Source organism: Onthophagus taurus, chromosome 2 (assembly GCF_036711975.1).
Source record: "Onthophagus taurus isolate NC chromosome 2, IU_Otau_3.0, whole genome shotgun sequence".
Lineage (NCBI taxonomy): Eukaryota > Metazoa > Arthropoda > Insecta > Coleoptera > Scarabaeidae > Onthophagus > Onthophagus taurus.
In genome coordinates this window covers 30,029,160-30,046,317 of record NC_091967.1, presented here as the reverse complement: position 1 = coordinate 30,046,317, position 17,158 = coordinate 30,029,160, and the positions used below count along the sequence as shown (strand labels likewise).

At 34.7% G+C, this 17,158-nt stretch overlaps 3 protein-coding genes across 4 annotated transcripts; 2 read left to right on the top strand and 1 right to left on the bottom strand.

Moving 5' to 3' along the window:
• Positions 1-2,447: 2,447 nt before the first annotated feature.
• Positions 2,448-4,103, top strand: LOC139429119 (uncharacterized). Of its 2 annotated transcripts, XR_011639820.1 has the most exons (5): positions 2,448-2,492; positions 2,562-2,592; positions 2,672-2,714; positions 2,779-3,874; positions 3,927-4,103. XR_011639820.1 is itself a non-coding variant. In XM_071194614.1 (3 exons), the coding sequence occupies exon 3, from the start codon at positions 2,779-2,781 to the stop codon at positions 3,757-3,759; it is 981 nt and encodes a 326-aa protein (XP_071050715.1). In that variant the 5' UTR covers positions 2,448-2,492; positions 2,562-2,714; the 3' UTR covers positions 3,760-4,103. The 2 variants fall into 2 exon arrangements, 1 of the variants encoding a protein (XP_071050715.1); XM_071194614.1 differs by having other exon boundaries at positions 2,562-2,714; positions 2,779-4,103.
• Positions 4,104-7,768: 3,665 nt separating this feature from the next.
• On the bottom strand, positions 7,769-11,561 carry LOC139432736 (uncharacterized). The gene is made up of 2 exons (XM_071201503.1): positions 11,006-11,561; positions 7,769-10,941 (listed from the first exon to the last, which is right to left on the bottom strand). The coding sequence occupies exons 1-2, from the start codon at positions 11,559-11,561 to the stop codon at positions 7,769-7,771; spliced, it is 3,729 nt and encodes a 1,242-aa protein (XP_071057604.1).
• A 3,837-nt stretch (positions 11,562-15,398) lies between these two features.
• LOC139432735 (protein DEK-like) lies at positions 15,399-16,025 on the top strand. Its single transcript, XM_071201502.1, has one exon. It carries the CDS (start codon positions 15,399-15,401, stop codon positions 16,023-16,025), a length of 627 nt encoding a protein of 208 aa, XP_071057603.1.
• The last annotated feature ends 1,133 nt before the right edge of the window (positions 16,026-17,158 follow it).

The following is a 17,158-nucleotide window of genomic DNA, read 5'->3' as shown; positions in this document are numbered from 1 at the left end:
CGTGGCGGTGGGATTACGCGAACAGTTGGCATTAACAAAACTATCAGAAAGAAACGTAGACATTCACGTTCCTTTTCGATCGTGGGAAATACACGAGTACCCTCAATTACCTCAAACTACGAAGCAATCTTGGGCCGTCAAAACTGCTCCACAATTGGAAACGCCTAGATTTATAATCATCGGATTTCAAACAAATCGAAAGGGTATATTTAAAGGAAACATGGCATTATTTGATAATATAAACTTAACGAACGTAACGGTTTTCTTGAATGGAGAACGTTTTCCGTACGATAATTTGAATGTGGATTTTGATAACAATCACTATGCGATTTTGTATGATATGTATTCAAGATTTCAGCAAGCATACTACTATCAAGAAAGCGAACCTTTGTTTTCACCGGAAGAATTTAAAACTTACGCGCCGTTAATTGGAATCGATTGCACGTATCAACAGGAAGCAATACATAAAAGCGGAGTAGAAATAAAAATCGAGTATTCAACGAAAAATCCAATTCCGGAAGGTACGACAGCTTACGCATTAATTCTGCATGACAGAGCATTTGTGTATTCGCCTCTTACGAAAATGGTTAAGCAATTAATATAGTGGTACTGTTGAAGCAACGTCATTTAGTGTATCTCTAAACATCGAAGGAAACGTTTGCATATAGTGGTATATTATGGATATTATGGTTTTTCAAAGGGATTTTATTATTTTGGACATTCAAGGTTTCACGATAAACGATGAAGAATTTATCCCAAAGGAACTGGCTTCTTACGACAGTAATCATTGTATAAGTCATTACGTGTTTCAACCTAGTCGAAGCTTTTCTTCACTATCTACCAAATTTCGCAATACGGCGAATTGGTTAATGAGTCATCATCATTGTATTGATTGGAACGACGGGTTTGTTCCTGCGTCTCGTTTCGATGAGATCGTTTATTATTTGTGTCGTTCGACAAAAGTAGCGTACGTAAAAGGACGTGAGAAAGCTACATTTTTAAGAAGAATTTTAACAATACCGGTAAAAGAATTGCCGGAAAATGAATGCAAATTGGAGGTTGGTGCGCCGATGTGTCCCTATCATAAAAAGAGACCAAGTATGTGCTCCTTATCGAATGTTTTTTATTTATTTTCATACGTATTCAGACATCTATAACTATATGTAAACGAATTGAGAAAGGCAGACGGGTAGTAGCGGTAGAGCAGTTCAAGATGGAACGTCTTTGGCGGTTAGTTACCAGATTGGGACTTTCAACTTTTATAATTAATAAAGTGTGGGATATTATGGAAAGATACGAATCTGATTTATCTTTTGCGAATATTAAAAACTACGAATTATGTTATTTACCAATCGATTATTATATCAATAAAGTAAAGCCATTAGATTTGGCGGCGGTTTGGTTTAAATTACCGTTGAAGTATAGAAACGATGAGCGATTACAAAGCAAGCTGCCCTGTTTTGAACATTATAATTTGCCTCATTGGGAAACGCATATTGATGGTCCACCATCGGCAAGAAAGGATTGTTCTTTATGTATGGTTTAGTATATAAACATTGTCAGTTATAGATTGTAAATTAATAATAATAAAAGATTGTAAAAAGTGTAAAAAGTTGTTTTAATTTAAAAGAAAAAATAGTTAATCTAAATGAATACATGGTATGTATACATTGGGTTGGGTTGGTATGACTTGGGTTGTACATTGAAAAAGTATTAAATTGGAAGAAAAAAAAGAAGAAAGAAAGGGGAAAAAAAGGAAGAAAAAAAAAAAAAAAAAAAAGAAAAGAAAAAGGGAAAAGGATTGTTTATTGAAGCTCCTCCTATGCTCCTCCCATGCTCCTCCTCAGGCTCCTCCCAAAGTGGAGATGGAAGAGTGGGGATGGGAGTGGGGGAAATCTAAAATTCCCCCCCCCCCCGGTTGCCAGGAAAGTAGAGCCAGAAAAAAAGTACCCCCACTCTAACTCCGCCCATTCCCCACTCCTCCCCCTTGTCACGCCCCCCTTCATTACTCTACTATAAGAAGGCACCTCCCAGCCTTTGAAAGTCACTTAAGTGTTTGTGTTCTTCAGTTTTTGGTAAGTACAACCTTCTTTATTATCATGTTTATATAACGTTTTCTCTCCATCACTACAGCTCTTTCCACAACTTTCTCTTTTTTGGTGAGTAAAACTATATTTGTTTTGCATGTTTATATAATATTTAAAATTGTTTTTTCCACTCCTAGACATCCTTGCTCAATAAGCTTTCTCTTTTTTTGCTGTGTTTTATTTGGTAAGTAACCTTTTTTATTTTGCTTATATAATATGTAAAATATTCTTGTTTTGTTTCATCATAACAGTTCTTTCTACTTTGTTTTTGTGAGTACAACTTGTTTATTTGTTTGTTATGTTAAATTGTTATTTTTATTTTTCAATTCCTACAGGACCTTCCATCACTTCCATTTTGTGTTTGATCAGTTTTGATAACTTCGTTATCTCGGCGACTTTTTTCTGGTAAGCCTTATAGCCTTCTTTTCCTTTGCATATATTGTTGCTAATCTGTTTTTTTTTTCATTCCTATAGCTCCTTCTATTTTAAATCTTAATTTTTGTTGGTAAGCATAACTTTATTATTCGAACGTTTGTATCATAATATCTACAATAATTTTTTATCATTCACATCCTATCATTCAGCACCCACTGCAATTAGATTTTAACGTTCTTTTCATCAAGCGATGTAAGTATACATGATTTTTTATTAAAATAAAATAAATTAATGTATGAATCTTTTTTTTATCAAGATGTCTCAAGACGGTTTTAGTCAAATTGATTTAACTGCTCCCGGTTTCGCCAGCAGCCAGGAGTCATTCCTGTTAAACAGTTTTGACATAAACCTGTTGAACATATCGACTGTTGAGAAGGCGCTGGATCCAAACGTGCAACCTAATGAGCAGCCGATGGATCCTAACGTAGAATCTAATGCGCAGCAAGATCCGTCGCTTCTGAACGTCGCAGGTTCCGCGAATGTCGACGATAAAAATGTGAAACGCCTTTCACTTCGTCGGAATTCGGGGAACCGTGAACATTGGAAGAAGGCTGCAGGTGTGTGGGTACCGTCAGAAAAGTATAGAGAGGAAAGAAGGGAGGCACGTGCTCGTTCGCGACGTAGCCAACGCAAGTATGTGTCAGTTGAACAAGCGACCCCGTCGAAGGTTGAAATGACACAGTCGAAAGTGGTTACCGAGAACGAGTCCGATAAATCCGACGACTCTCTTGCTTTAATGGCGGTATCACAACACTGTAGTAACCGGAAGTATCTTAAAGCTACTAAGGCTTCTTTTTCTTCTTCTAAAGCTTCATTGGCTCCCGTTACTAACTCAAATATCCCTAACACCGAAATTCCTTCGTTAAGCCCGAAAGTACACATCTTAAGGGTTGACAATATTCCTGCTAATATTCCTACTACTTCAGATATTTCCGATGTGTCTGCCAGCCTTTTTTCAAACGCAATGTGTACAGCAGTAGAAACAACCAAAGGGGAGATTTTGGCCGAAATTAATAATTTGTATCAAAATTTTTATAAAGACCTTCATGCAAAGGTTCTTCAATTGCAGACCTCTTTGAGAGAACTTTCACAGTTTAGAGAAGGGCTGACATCGAGCTGTAACAACCCTTTAACAATATCGCTCGACATCACCATAGCATCATTAACCTGTGAAATTAAAAAGGCTGAATGTATTTTATCTAGTTTCACTACTAATAGCGTAAACTTCCCTTCCTAGCTTAAAGATGACTAATAATATGGATAATATGAGAGTTAATCATATGCTAAGACTATGTGAAGTGGAGCAGAAAGTTGCCTCGTTGGAGGTAAAATTAGATGCTATATTTAAGTTGGTACGTTATACTTATAATACTTTTTTCCATGTCATTAATTTTATCTTCTCAGCTGCAGAGTGTGTCAGAATCGGCTGTGGTGAGGGGTGAAGTGCATGTGCAAAACATGCACATTAACCGTTGCACATGTGCTAGTTCACCGACTCCGGCACCGACTCCGGCAACGACTCCGGCAACTACTCCGGCACCAGCAGCACCACCACCTCCTTACCAAAGATATCAAGAAGAGGAGGAGGAGTGGTAACTACTCCTTCTCTTCTTTTATTTATTAAGTTAATATTAAGTTAATATTAAGTTAATTATTAAGTTAATTATTAAGTTAATTATTAAGTTAATTATTATTTTATACTTCCAATATACTCAATATATCTATATAAAGTTACTTTTGCTATATTTTCATTCAGTCTTATCCTGTTAATGTTATAATTCATTTAGTACGAGAATCATGATCGACGAGAAATTAAAATGTCTACCGCAACTTCTAACACTGCCTATAGTAAATTTTAGTAATGGTTCGGTCGAAGAACACTTTACAAGACACAGCAATTTATTTGGTGGAAAATGTAAGCGAGGTTTAATTGTAGGACCCTCTGGTGTCGGAAAAACAAATGCTATGTTATCGCTTTTACTTGCACGTAATGGCCTCCGCTTCCTAAACTTATACTTATGCTCCAATTCGTTATACCAAAATAAGTACGATTTTTTAAGACGTTTAATTGAACCTATAAAAGATTGCGGTTACTATGAATTTTCTAATATAGACGAGTTCATTCGACCGGAAGATGCGAAAGAATATTCGGTAGTCGTATTTGACGATGTTTCCTGTACAGGTCAAAATGTCATTAAGGAATTTTTTTCGTATGGTCGACATAAAAACATTGATTGTTTTCTAATTTGTCAAAGTTATAGTGCAATTCCAAAACAATTAGTTCGCGATAATTGTAACTTTTTGGTGTTATTTAAACAAGACTTAACAAATTTAAAACACGTATTTGAAGATCACATAATGAGCGATATGGAGTTTCATCGGCTAAAGGAAATTAGCGATGCTTGTTGGGAGAATAGACACGGCATCCTAGTTATTGATTTAGATTTTAGTGTATCTAAGGGACGTTACCGTAAGGGTTTTGATAAATTCATTGAAGTTTAAAACTAACGACTTCAGCTGTACAGTTCGTAGTAACTTCACATACATCATACAATGAACAAGACGATAGCTGCAGAACTTATCGCGGCACGAGAAGTCGTGAGAGACAAAATTCGTTCTTTAAAAGAAGACTTAGAGGAGTCAAGGATTCGGTCGGAAACCGCATATGCACCCATCGCAAGACCCTTACAGGATATTGTCGCAAAACTTGACACTGCGCCTTTACTATCCATTCCAAAACGAAGTTTATCTCCAAAAGAAGAAAAATTGATATCTAAGATACAACGCTACTCGCCGGATATTTCTGACGTACCAGCTAAAACCGAGACCGAATATTTTATTCGAAAACCGAAAGTTCCATTAAAAGAACAACGACGAAAATTTGCTACATCGACTCCTGAAAAAAGGTTGGTATCTTCTCCCACGTCTTCTCCTCTTGGTCCATTAGCTCATGCAGAAGAAGAAGTATATGAAGTTCCGCCGGGCGAAGAAGAAGAACTCCTCGATTCTAGCGAGGATACCGGAGCTCTTATTTCGGACGCACATAATCGAATAGAACGACTTAAAGATGAAATAGAAGAAAGATTGGAATCTCCAGAGGTACAAGCCGCTTTGAGTCAGTTTCATCCTTTGCCCAGAACGTATATTGTTGGTTTAACAACTGATTTAAAAGATGATTATGATCGTTTATACGGTGTTCGCGAAACTCCCGAAGGTTTCTACATTGGAGTCAGTCCTGTTCACTTTGAGGATCAGGATATTCACGTTGGAAACTTCAAATATACGGGAACCGTTGGTTTATACGATTTACTATTTAAAAACGAACCGGGCAAATTTACAATTCAGGACATGCGCAACTACAAAGATATCTTACTACGTTCAAATGCTCCGTACATTAATTACATTCCAGAGGCAGGTATGACTACTGAGGACGACAGTGGGAAATTTCAGAATATTATCAAGCCTATCGTTGAAGGTAACAAACCCAAGGTGCATTGGGCTAAATACTGGCCGAATCCGAAGAAAAAAGTCGGTGGTGCATTACAAAAACAAGTCGTTCCTGGGGCTCTTATCGAATACGAGTATTGGGACGATCCCAACGAACTTGTCGACAGACTGCGTTTGTTGATGGCCTCGCAAACTGCAGGTCATTCTGCACATGTCAATGAAATATCATCAATAATATCGGAGCTAACAGAGGCCGAGATTATACGTTAAAATATTATCATAAATATACGACTCTCACATTTTTTGTTTTAAAACACCGACGTTTGTGAACTAGAGCAGATGAGTTTAAGCAAGTTCGGAAAACATTCGTCTAGTATGACGATCGATAAGTTTGGTAAACACGTACACGGACACAACATTGCTGCTCATTTTAATAAACGTGAAAACTTACAACGATATTTCAAACAACCAACAATACTTACGTTTAGCGGAGATGGAACTACGGATACAACGGATAATTATTACATTATTCAAAATTTAGGTTACGTAAGTAAATATATAAACTATTTATATATTGGTGAAATAGTGAAATACCGATTTGAAGGAGACGTTGAAATGATTATTAACGGGAGTATCTTCGATCCAAATAAAAAGTTAAATGTTCTCTTCTTTGGAGATAAAATAGTTTGCAAACCCACAACGAAGACCACTTTACTCAAGAAACCATTTATGGTAGAACTGCTCATTGAAATATCCAGAAAATGAGCGATATTAAAAGGTCCGTCGTAAACGAGTTGCACGCGTCCGCGAGGAAAAAGTATAAACGCAGACGTGTTATTATAAAAGGTTTAACGGACTTATTTCAAGCTGATTTAGTGGAGATGATACCTTATTCAAAAGCAAATGGTAATTTTAAATATATTCTAACAGTTATTAATGCTTTCTCAAAGTATGGATGGGCTGTACCACTAAAAAACAAAACTGGCAAAGAAGTTACGCGAGCTATGGAAACAATTCTATCGGAAAAGCGGAAAAACATACCGAAGAATCTGCAAACGGATAACGGAAAAGAATTTTACAATGAGGATTTTAAAAAGCTCATGTCACGATATCACATCAATCACTACAGTTCATTTTCCAATTTAAAGAGTTCTATTGTTGAACGGTTTAATAGAACAATAAAAGAAAAAATGTGGAAAGAATTTAGTATGCAAGGTAACTATCGTTGGTTGGAATTGCTTCCCAAATTAATTCTGGATTATAACAACCAAGTTCACAGGACGATAGGAATGAAACCTAGCGAGGTAAATAACAGAAACGCATCGACACTGTTAAAAACTGTATATAATTACATAAAAATTGTCGATCCTTATACCAAAAAATTTAATGTCGGTGATCACGTCAGAGTGAGCAAGCATCGACACGCCTTCACCAAAAACTATACTCCCAATTGGTCTAACGAAGTGTTTACAATACATTCTGTTCGTAATACTTTCCCAACAACATATCTGCTCAAAGATGCATCCAATGAAAAAATTATGGGTGGTTTTTATCGAGAGGAATTACAAAAAGTTAAATATCCTGACGTCTACTTGGTGGAAAAAGTGCTACGGCGAAAAGGAAATCAAGTGTTTGTGAAATGGTTAGGATTAGGTCCGTCTCATAATTCTTGGATCTCAAAAACTAACGTTCTTTAAAACGTATAAAGACCTATTTAAAAGTTTACAAGACTTTATTAACAATCGAACATTACAAATACATTATTATTATTATTCTTTACAATTTTTTTTAAATTAAATTCATTTATTCGCATTCAATCTTTTTATCAACCAATGACCCCACGCCAAAGTATTACATCCGTTCGGTAATATGTATCGTTTATCATCGCACGATGAAAGAGCAATTTTATTCTTTAATTCGGTATACATAGTATGAAATTCTGACTTAAAAATGTACATTTTTTTATGAACCGATCCGCCACATTCAACCACACGTTTATAATCGGTCACGCTTAAATGTTTATCTATAACATATTTCTTTACTCCTTTAGCCTTCTTTACATTATCATTCAACAAGGTGATGCAGTACGCCTTAGCTCCTGTTCCAACAAATGACGTTATGCACCTGTTTGGATATTCATCTTTCATTCTTCCCAACACAGATCGACCGCGAGGTATATTGTGTATATTCTCTAACGGATAATTGGACGTGTCAAAAAATTCAATATTTTCTTTTATATCCTCATATACATTGGGAGTAGTAATTTCTAGGATTAGGGAATCAGTATCGGTGTATAAAAGTGTTATGTTATTTCCATATTTAAGTTTTAAGTAATCATAGAAGAAGCTGTACATTACGGTTTTCGAAAGCTCTAATATACTGAAACCCACATACAGCGGTTTGCAATAACGAACTTCCGCGACGTTCAATTGAACGGCTATCAAATTATCGCAAAATATTTTCGAAGATTTAAAATTTGGTTTAGCTATTAGGGCTTCCACGCCCGGTTTCTTATGACGACATTCCCAGTGGGTAACTAGTCTTATATCCACTCGCTTTTCCACATTTTCCATTGTCTTACCGTATACGATGTTATTCATTGCTTTGTAATGATTTTTTTCAAATTCATTCTTAGCTTTCGCACGTTTATCGGAATTGAAATCGATGTAGCTCCGCATCCAGTTGGATTGTTTAAATTCTAATACTCTGTAAATCTTCGTTAGTTTCAATCCGAACTTGATACACTGCTTTAGATTCACGTAATGAATGATGTATTTTGTTTTATTTTCCAAATTTGCTATTAACTTTGCATTTTTTGAACCTGGGGGTACAATCCGTTCTGGACAAAATGGCAAATCGTTGTGTTCATCATGTATTGCTTCCGGATACTCTAAATCTACCTCGAACACGTAACCCTTTTCGGAATCGTCTTCCGTATTGTAAATATCTAACTTTTGAATCTCTTCATCTGATAGCCATCGAAATCCCCCCGTCGGTAATTTTCGTCTCATTGCGTGTCCATACAAATTCGTAGCGTCGAGATACAAAATATAAGATGGGTCTTTGGTTTCATCAAATTCCATCATTAATTTATTGTTAGCCTTCGCACTGCGTTTAGTGCACATACTTAATCCACCGCGAATACCATTTTTAAAGAAGTGTAACATGTCTATGTCCGTTAATAATTCTAATTTTACCCCTGTCATTCGTAATAATGCATCCCAACCGAAGCCCGGCGCTGTGAAGTAATGACATGGATCTAAAGAGTAATACTTCATCGAGATGGTTCGGAAATTCTCAAATACGTCCGCCAAAAGTAAAACGTCAGACGTTAAATAAATGTCGCTATATTCGCCTAAAGTGCGACAGTTAAATAAGTTCCACACCGTTTGTGCACGACAATAATTTTCTTCGGTTATACTATCGTCGCATAAAGTATTGTAAAAACTACTTCGATCTGGCAGAGCGGTAAGATTCAGCTTTTCGAATGAATCCACAAAGGAATACGGAAAAACTCCTTTCTGACGTATAAGTCGAAACTGTTCTTCGTTCCTAAAATATTTTCTGATTTGAACGCATTGGTTGTCTTCCAAAAATGAACCCAACTTCTCTAGCGATAAAGCCATAAACCTAAATGAATCCACAAATCTCAATTTCATATGAACCCGCCTTAGCTTTCCCTTGCTGTCAATGTTTTCTCCTACGATAATTTTTTTCGAAAATGATATATACTTTTCTTTATTCTGTGCTATAACGTCCACGTCTTCTTCTTTTAATGCCATATCTTTCACAAACATATGACAATCGTAGTTCGAAAGATTGTGAAAGAATATCGGTATGAACTTTGGTAATTGATAATTGATGTTACATACAGCATGTGCGGGTCCTCTATACAACCCAGTTAGGTGATCATGATCGCACACTTTATTACCTTCCTTTATTTTGTGCGAACAAATGTGACAGATATCCTGCATCTCATGTATTAATCTATCAATAGGTGGTAATGGGAGCATTTCTTTTGGTTGGCTTAAATAATTTTTGTATATATTCAGAACGTCATGTTCCAACTTGCTCATGAAAATTTGAGCAGCATTACATCCGCGATATATTTCAAACTTCGACAATGATTCGTCATATGAACATTTTATATAATATGCAAATGCATAAGGTTCGTGTTTGAAACATTTGACGGAGTATGAATTATCATCGTTAAGTTCTGTTGCTTCCGCATCGGTGATCGGTTTCTGTAATGCTTCAAAATCTGCATACACCACGAACGGTATTTTTAATTGTCGTTCAAAATTTTCGAACTGTAGTATATTTTCCTTTTCTTCATTTCCATATTTATTTATTTTCAAATTTGTTGTTGGTAAAATTGCCCTTACCTTGCTGCAATCGTCACTTTGATGACGGATAAGTTTATTTTCTGACGTAAAGAATACCAAGCATCCGTCGCAAATATACTTTTCATGACCATTCTGCGATGCTTGCGATGATAGTAATCGAGACAGATTTTTTATCCAACAATAGTGACTATTCCCGGAATCATTTGTAACCAATAATAAATTTATATGTCTTTCTTCTTTTTGTCGACATATATACATTGTAATTATGTCATAATTCATAACACCGTCTTTAAAATACTCATTTATTCCATATACATTAATAGATAGTTTGTTCTGCTTTTCAAATACAGGTATATCTCGTAATTTAACTGGAAAAACAATATTTGAATAGTCTAAGCCGCAGTCTAGGTAATTCGGATACGAAGATGTCCTCTGTGGTAAACCGTTCGGTTCATGTAGTGCGGATGTTACAGCCCATGCAAAACATGCATCATCCGCGTTTTGTATATTTATCACAGCACGCTTTGCTTTTATTTGCGATGGTAGATCGATGTAATTAGATGCTCTGATAGGATTATATTTGTTTAAATTTAACTCCATATAGAGAATTTGCATTAAAGTCCATCCTAAATAAAATATTGAAACATTTATTTTTTAATATATAGGTATATTATGTCACATTACGCTTACCTGAATCTCGTTCCTGGAATTCTGACATTTTTGATGAAATTTCATCAATAAATTCCTTATATATTTTATACAGATCCGACGCTAATGATACTACCTTATTTTTCGTATTAAATGATTTTATTTCACAGTCTTCCTTTGATTGTAAAAAATACAAACCAAAACATTCCATATTTAATTTTACATTTCGGTGAATATCGATTGCGCTTTGTATTAGATTTAGTATTTTTTCTCGAATTCTATGAGAAAATTCATCCAAATCCACAAAAAAACCTTCTTCACTTATTCGATAACTGACAATTTTGTCACCGAATGCTCCAGCTATTCTCTCCACTCCGTCATCGATTATAACAAAAGCGTTACGCTTGTGTGCGTTGCTTCGTAAATGTGCAGAGTAACATTGTCTATTTACATAATCATCGCAAGCCTCACATTTTACTGCTTTTGGAATTTGCGGTGCGTCAAGCTTGATTCTCTTGCCAATACAAGATAATCGTTGATGTCTTTTTAAATTGTCAACTCGAGTAAAACTTTTTCCACAATCCTCACACACGACCATTTTACAATTTAATGTTGTACACTTCTACTTGTTATGAAAGAACTACGTCAATACCACATTTCGCAGGCGTTTATAAACCCTCACCGCTCCTGAAACTTATTGGGGAGGAGGAGGATGCATCGAGTGCGTTTGTATACATGTATATTTATAACTCCGTATACCTCTGCATAATAAATTAAAAAATATCTCGCAGGTAGATCATGACTCACTTACTAGTATTAAGTTAATTGACCTCCTCCTCGAACGTATCCCCCCAAAAAATTTGCCGATTCAAGAACCTCCTCGCATATTTTAAAGCTCCGTATACCTTTACACAATAAATTTTAAAAAATATCCCGCAGGTAGATCATGACTCACTTATTTGTATACCTACATGTCCCAAAACCGTATACCTTTGTGTACAATAAGTTAAGAGATATATCGAAAACATTACCAGTTCATTGAGAAGCGTCGAAGGATAAACATAGTAATTGTTTTCATCTAGGTAAACAGGTTACATATAAAGATAAATTTTTAATAACATAACCTAAATAAAGATACATTTTTAATAAAGATACATTTTTAATAAAGATACATTTTTAATAAAGATAAATTTTTAATAATTTCGTCAAAATAACATGACCTTCTCAAGTTAATTGACCTCCTCCTCTCTTCATCGAATCTCCTCCGACCCTCAAAAGAATCGCCGATTCAAGAACCTCCTCTCCTCATCGAACCTCCTCTGACCCCCAAAAAATTTGCCGATTCAAGAACCTCCTCCTAGAACGCAGGTTCGAGGAGGAGGTTCTTGAATCGGCGAATCTATACTACTGTCACTCATTGTAATACTAGAAATCACTTCAACTACAAATAATTTGAGAAAAATCGATTCAAAACACTACACAATAGAACTCGCGTTTTTAGTCTACGAAATATTCACGTCCTTCGTGTACACGTGCTGATGCTATTCTAAGATGATTCAAATGCTGTATGTAGTTACGGAGTGTTCCTGATTGGTATATAATCAGTGTAATAATGTAATATTGTGTACAAATATACAATTGTTTTCTTCTTATTCTATAAGGTGTCAAGCATCTTTAAAGCCAATAAAAAAAAATGATTTTTTTTTTAATTCTACAGTGGTGTTACTCCTTAAAAGATATTTTCAGTAAGACCGTTTGGTTTAAAACAAATAAGCTTGAGGGCGTTATCTACAGCGATTACATATTTTTGTGATTTTTGAAAAAAAGTTAAACGGAACGGTACTATTTACGGTTCCATCCGTTCTCGAATTATAGAAGAAAAAAAAAATTCAAAAACAGATAATAATAATAATAATAAACTGCCTTTATTTCCAGAGTAAAGAGAACAAACAATAATAATAGTAACTATAGTTACTATAATGCAAAATAAAGATAATCAAAAAAGAAAAAAAAACAATATTTAAAAAGATAAATACTAATAAGATAAAAACTTCTAACTTGCTTTATTGTAATATATAAATCGGAACCGGTTTCGGAATCAACGTTGCATCATCAGCCTAAAGCTAATAAGAATTAAAAAATAATAAAAAATATATACTAATATTAAAATAGGACAACAACTTACTGTCGGAGAAACTAATAGGCGAGAAGAGATTTATTTAATGATGACATTTGTTGTTAAAGAAGATGTACGTAAAAAATTGAAAAGTTTTGTATAAAAATTGAAAAAGTTTTGAAAGTTTTTTTTTTTAAGTTTTTTTTAAGTCGAATTGAAAAAGTTAAATTTAAATTGTTATAAAAGTTAAGTTAAATTGAACGATGAAAATTAAATTCTTAGTTGAAGTTACAAAAGTGTGAAACGTGGATTTTTATAAAAATGTGAAAGACTAAAAATATATACAGAATGTCCCGTTATCGAGATACGGCTGTATTAGAGGTTTGGGAAAAAAATCCTTATAAGCAAAGTGACCAAGAGAAATAGCTGGAAATTATTTTGAAGTTCGTAATTCGACCGTTAGGGGGCGTAACTGCCATAGAGAAACATAAAATTCCCGCTATCTCAGAAAGTTAGACGATGAGCTATAACTTTGACAACATCGTTTAGTAGCTTGGATAATACCGCATCGCTTTTGTTTTGCGATATTTCTCATATCTGTCATAATAAGGGAGGGGGAGGCCAATGCGTTTTGATATGTTTACATTTTAATATCTGCTGGACCATTCAACCGATTTGAATATTTTCGGTGTTGTTTGAAAGAGCATTTTATGCTCTTTTTAAAGATATTTTCAGTAAGAACGTTTGCTTTAAAACAAATAAGCTAGAGGGCGTTATCTGCAGCGATTACATATTTTTGTTATTTTTGAAGAAAAGTTAAATGGAACGGTACTATTTACTTCACAGACCCTTAGTCACCTTAAAATTTGCTAATTTTTAGTGAAAACCGTATATACTTTTACAGTTATATTGACGAATGGTTAAGCAATGTTTGGCTGAATTATAAAATAAAAATATTAAAATAGAAGAAATTAAGAAGAAAAAAGAAGATCCAGTGCAAGGCATACGGAAAGAAGTGTAATCACTGTAGGATAATGAGCCATTTTCAAAAGGCAGTACGTAAATTCAAGAGATTTCGAGGAACAAAAGATTCCAAAGGGCAAGATTACATGAAAATTTAACAAGCAGAAAAAAATTGAAGAAAACCAGAGCCCTGAAATTAGATTGCATTAGATTTATTTACGGCATTCGTAAATGTGATAGAGTCTCCTATCGTTTAGTAGATCTAAATTGGTTAAACATGCGTGGTCGTTATTTGCTTTCATCTCTCTGTTTCTTTCATCGGTTGCTGAGTACCGGTAATCCGCCATATTTGCTGAGGAAGATTAGATTTCGTGGTGACATTCATTGCGTCAATATCCGGAACCGAAATTTAATTGCTCCACCGGCTCATTCTACCACTTTTTTTGAAAGATCTTTTACTTATAATATTTATTCGCTTTATGGTTCCGTTCCGGAGAATTTACGGGGTTTGAGTGCAGCGGCGTTCAGGCGCGCCATATTTCGGAATTTGAGGAGCAGTCTTAATAATAATGAGCGTTTTCTAATTTTAAGCACATGCGTACATTATTGAATAAGTAAGATGGCGACAAGACGTGAAGATGTGTCGTTAGCAAAGTTAGATATAATTTAGTATAAAAGCCGTATATTGTCATTCGTGTTAGTTTTGTTTTTAAATGTTTATGTAATAAACATCAATATCCAAAGTTCTCGGACATTAATTTTAACTCGCGATTAAAAGCTACAGTCTCAAGTGATTAACCGAGATTAAAGTGATAAAGAGACGATTTCCGTTAAAACAATGAGTTAAATAGTGAAAACAAGATCAAGAAAGAAAAAGAAATCGGGCGTGGTCCTTTTTTGTTTTACCCTTGAGATACGACCGTTGGGTGACATCATCCATCGCCCTACAAGCATTGGTACTGGTTACCCTACTAACGGCAATCGAAGCAAATCACCTCGTAGAGGCCAGAACGGGAAACCTGGTTGGAGATTATATCGATCGATGCGAAGCAACAGCTGATAGACTGGAAACTTCACGACAACGTAAACTGTAAACAACAGAAAAGGTTGGAAAATTTGGACAAAAGAAGGAAGATAAACACGAAACAAGAAGAAAAGAGTTAAAAACAAAAATTTAGATTAGGAATTTAATTCAGGTAGAATCTTTCTTAGTTGTTTTGTTCATTTATATTGATATCAAGAAAACATATTGTTGTTGCGTATATTGTCGTACTTGTTGTGTTTGTTTTTTTTATTGAAAATTCATAGATTAGTATTCGTATTGTTTTGTAAACACACGCTCTTTAATCTTAAATAATGACGAAATTACGAGAATTTGCGAAGGTCGAGTTCAGTTTGAAACATGGAAATTTAAAGACGATGAAAGTACTGCATACCATTTGCTTTAATAATGAAGGTTACTCTACCGGAAGAAGAAAAGATTTACTTAATTTTGATGGGTTTGGTTTTGATAAAGATTCAGAATTATATGCTGCTAAACTTAATGGGATAAAAAGTATTGATCTGCCAGATTTATTTGCAGTTTGTCATGTGTTGGATTTGAATTATATCGGTGATTCTGAAGAGGTAGACGAGAGAATTTTGAGATTTTTAAATGATTGTAAAATTGACAAAGATTTGAATGTGGATGAAGAACAAGAAGAAGACGTTGATAATCCAAGTAATGACAAAGAAGACGAGAGACGGAAAGAAGTTAAAAGAAGAAATAAAATACAAATTAATGATGAAGAAGATGTTGAAGATGAAGAAGATTTTGAAAGGAAAGATGATGAACGAGGAAGCTTTGGAAGAAGACGAAGAAGCGAACCTTTTGCTTTAACGTTTAAAGATGTTGAAGATAGCATCAAGTGTTACGATGGAAAGAGTAAAGAGAATACCCAATTCAAAAATGGATTGATGATTTTGAAGAAATCTCTGATATAACAGGTTGGAGCGATTTACAGAAGTTAATATGTATATGCAAAAAAAATGCTTGAGAGGGCTTGCCAAAATGTTTGTTCAGGCTGAGAAGGGAATAAACACATGGTCAACGCTCAAAAGAAGATTAATTGAAGAGTTTGAAGTAAAAGTGAGCAGCGCTCAGGTACATAAACTTTTAATGAACAAAAAGAAGGAACTCGAAGAAACTGTAAGAGAGTATGTTTTGGTGATGAGAGAAATAGGAAGCAGGACACGAATTGAAGATGAAGTAATTATCCAATACATAATAGACGGAATTCCAGATAAAAATAGCAATAAAATCATATTTTATGGAACGAAAACTTTTTTTATGAATTTGAAGATCACCGAAATAAAACACAAGATAAGAAAAATTTCAAAAAAACTAACGAAAAAGATCTAAAATCTGATCATAATGAAGGCCAACAAGTTTGCTTTAATTATAGTATCAAAGGACATAAAGCCGATGCGTGTCCAGACAAAAACAAAGGCACTAAATATTTTAAATGCAACAGATTTGGGCACATATCAACGAAATGCAAATCAAATAATAAGGACAGACATAACGTTGGATCTACTAAACATAATGTAAATGTCGTAGAGGTTGCAGAGGAGAATATATTAAAAGTTAACATTGACAATATTGTAATGAAAGCATTGCTAGACACCGGAAGTGACATTAATGCCATCAGAGAGGATATTTTTCAGAAGTATTTCAGTATGATCAATTTAGAAGAAACATCGATTGCAGTCAAGGGACTTGAAGGAAGGCAATTGTGTACTCTGGGTTCATTTTCTAGAAACGCAATAATAAATGATGAGGAATATCAACTTAAATTTCATGTACTACCAAGACAAGCTATTACTCGAGGAGCTATAATTGGAAGAGAATTACTCTCGAAATCGAACGTTACTTTTAGAGATGGACAGATAATAATATTCAAAAAAGAAGAGGCCAATTTCCTCATGGAAATTGTGACCAACGAATACAACGAAGAAGAAATTGAAGTAGAGCATGTGGAAAATAAAGAGATTCGGATGAATTTTTGAAGTGTCCATTTGGTCTATGCAATAGTCCAGCCGTATTTCAAAGATATATAACTAGAATCTTTAGGCAA

What these genes read in the sequence shown, in the direction of transcription:
- LOC139432735 (XM_071201502.1), top strand. Translation starts at nt 15,399, where the DNA reads ATGACGAAATTACGAGAATTTGCGAAGGTCGAGTTCAGTTTGAAACAT.
- LOC139429119 (XM_071194614.1), top strand. Translation starts at nt 2,779, where the DNA reads ATGTCTCAAGACGGTTTTAGTCAAATTGATTTAACTGCTCCCGGTTTC.
- LOC139432736 (XM_071201503.1), bottom strand. Translation starts at nt 11,561, where the DNA reads ATGGTCGTGTGTGAGGATTGTGGAAAAAGTTTTACTCGAGTTGACAAT. An exon ending in ATTCCAGGAACGAGATTCAG is followed by an intron (nt 10,942 to 11,005) that starts GTAAGCGTAATG and finishes TATTTTATTTAG; the next exon opens with GATGGACTTTAATGCAAATT.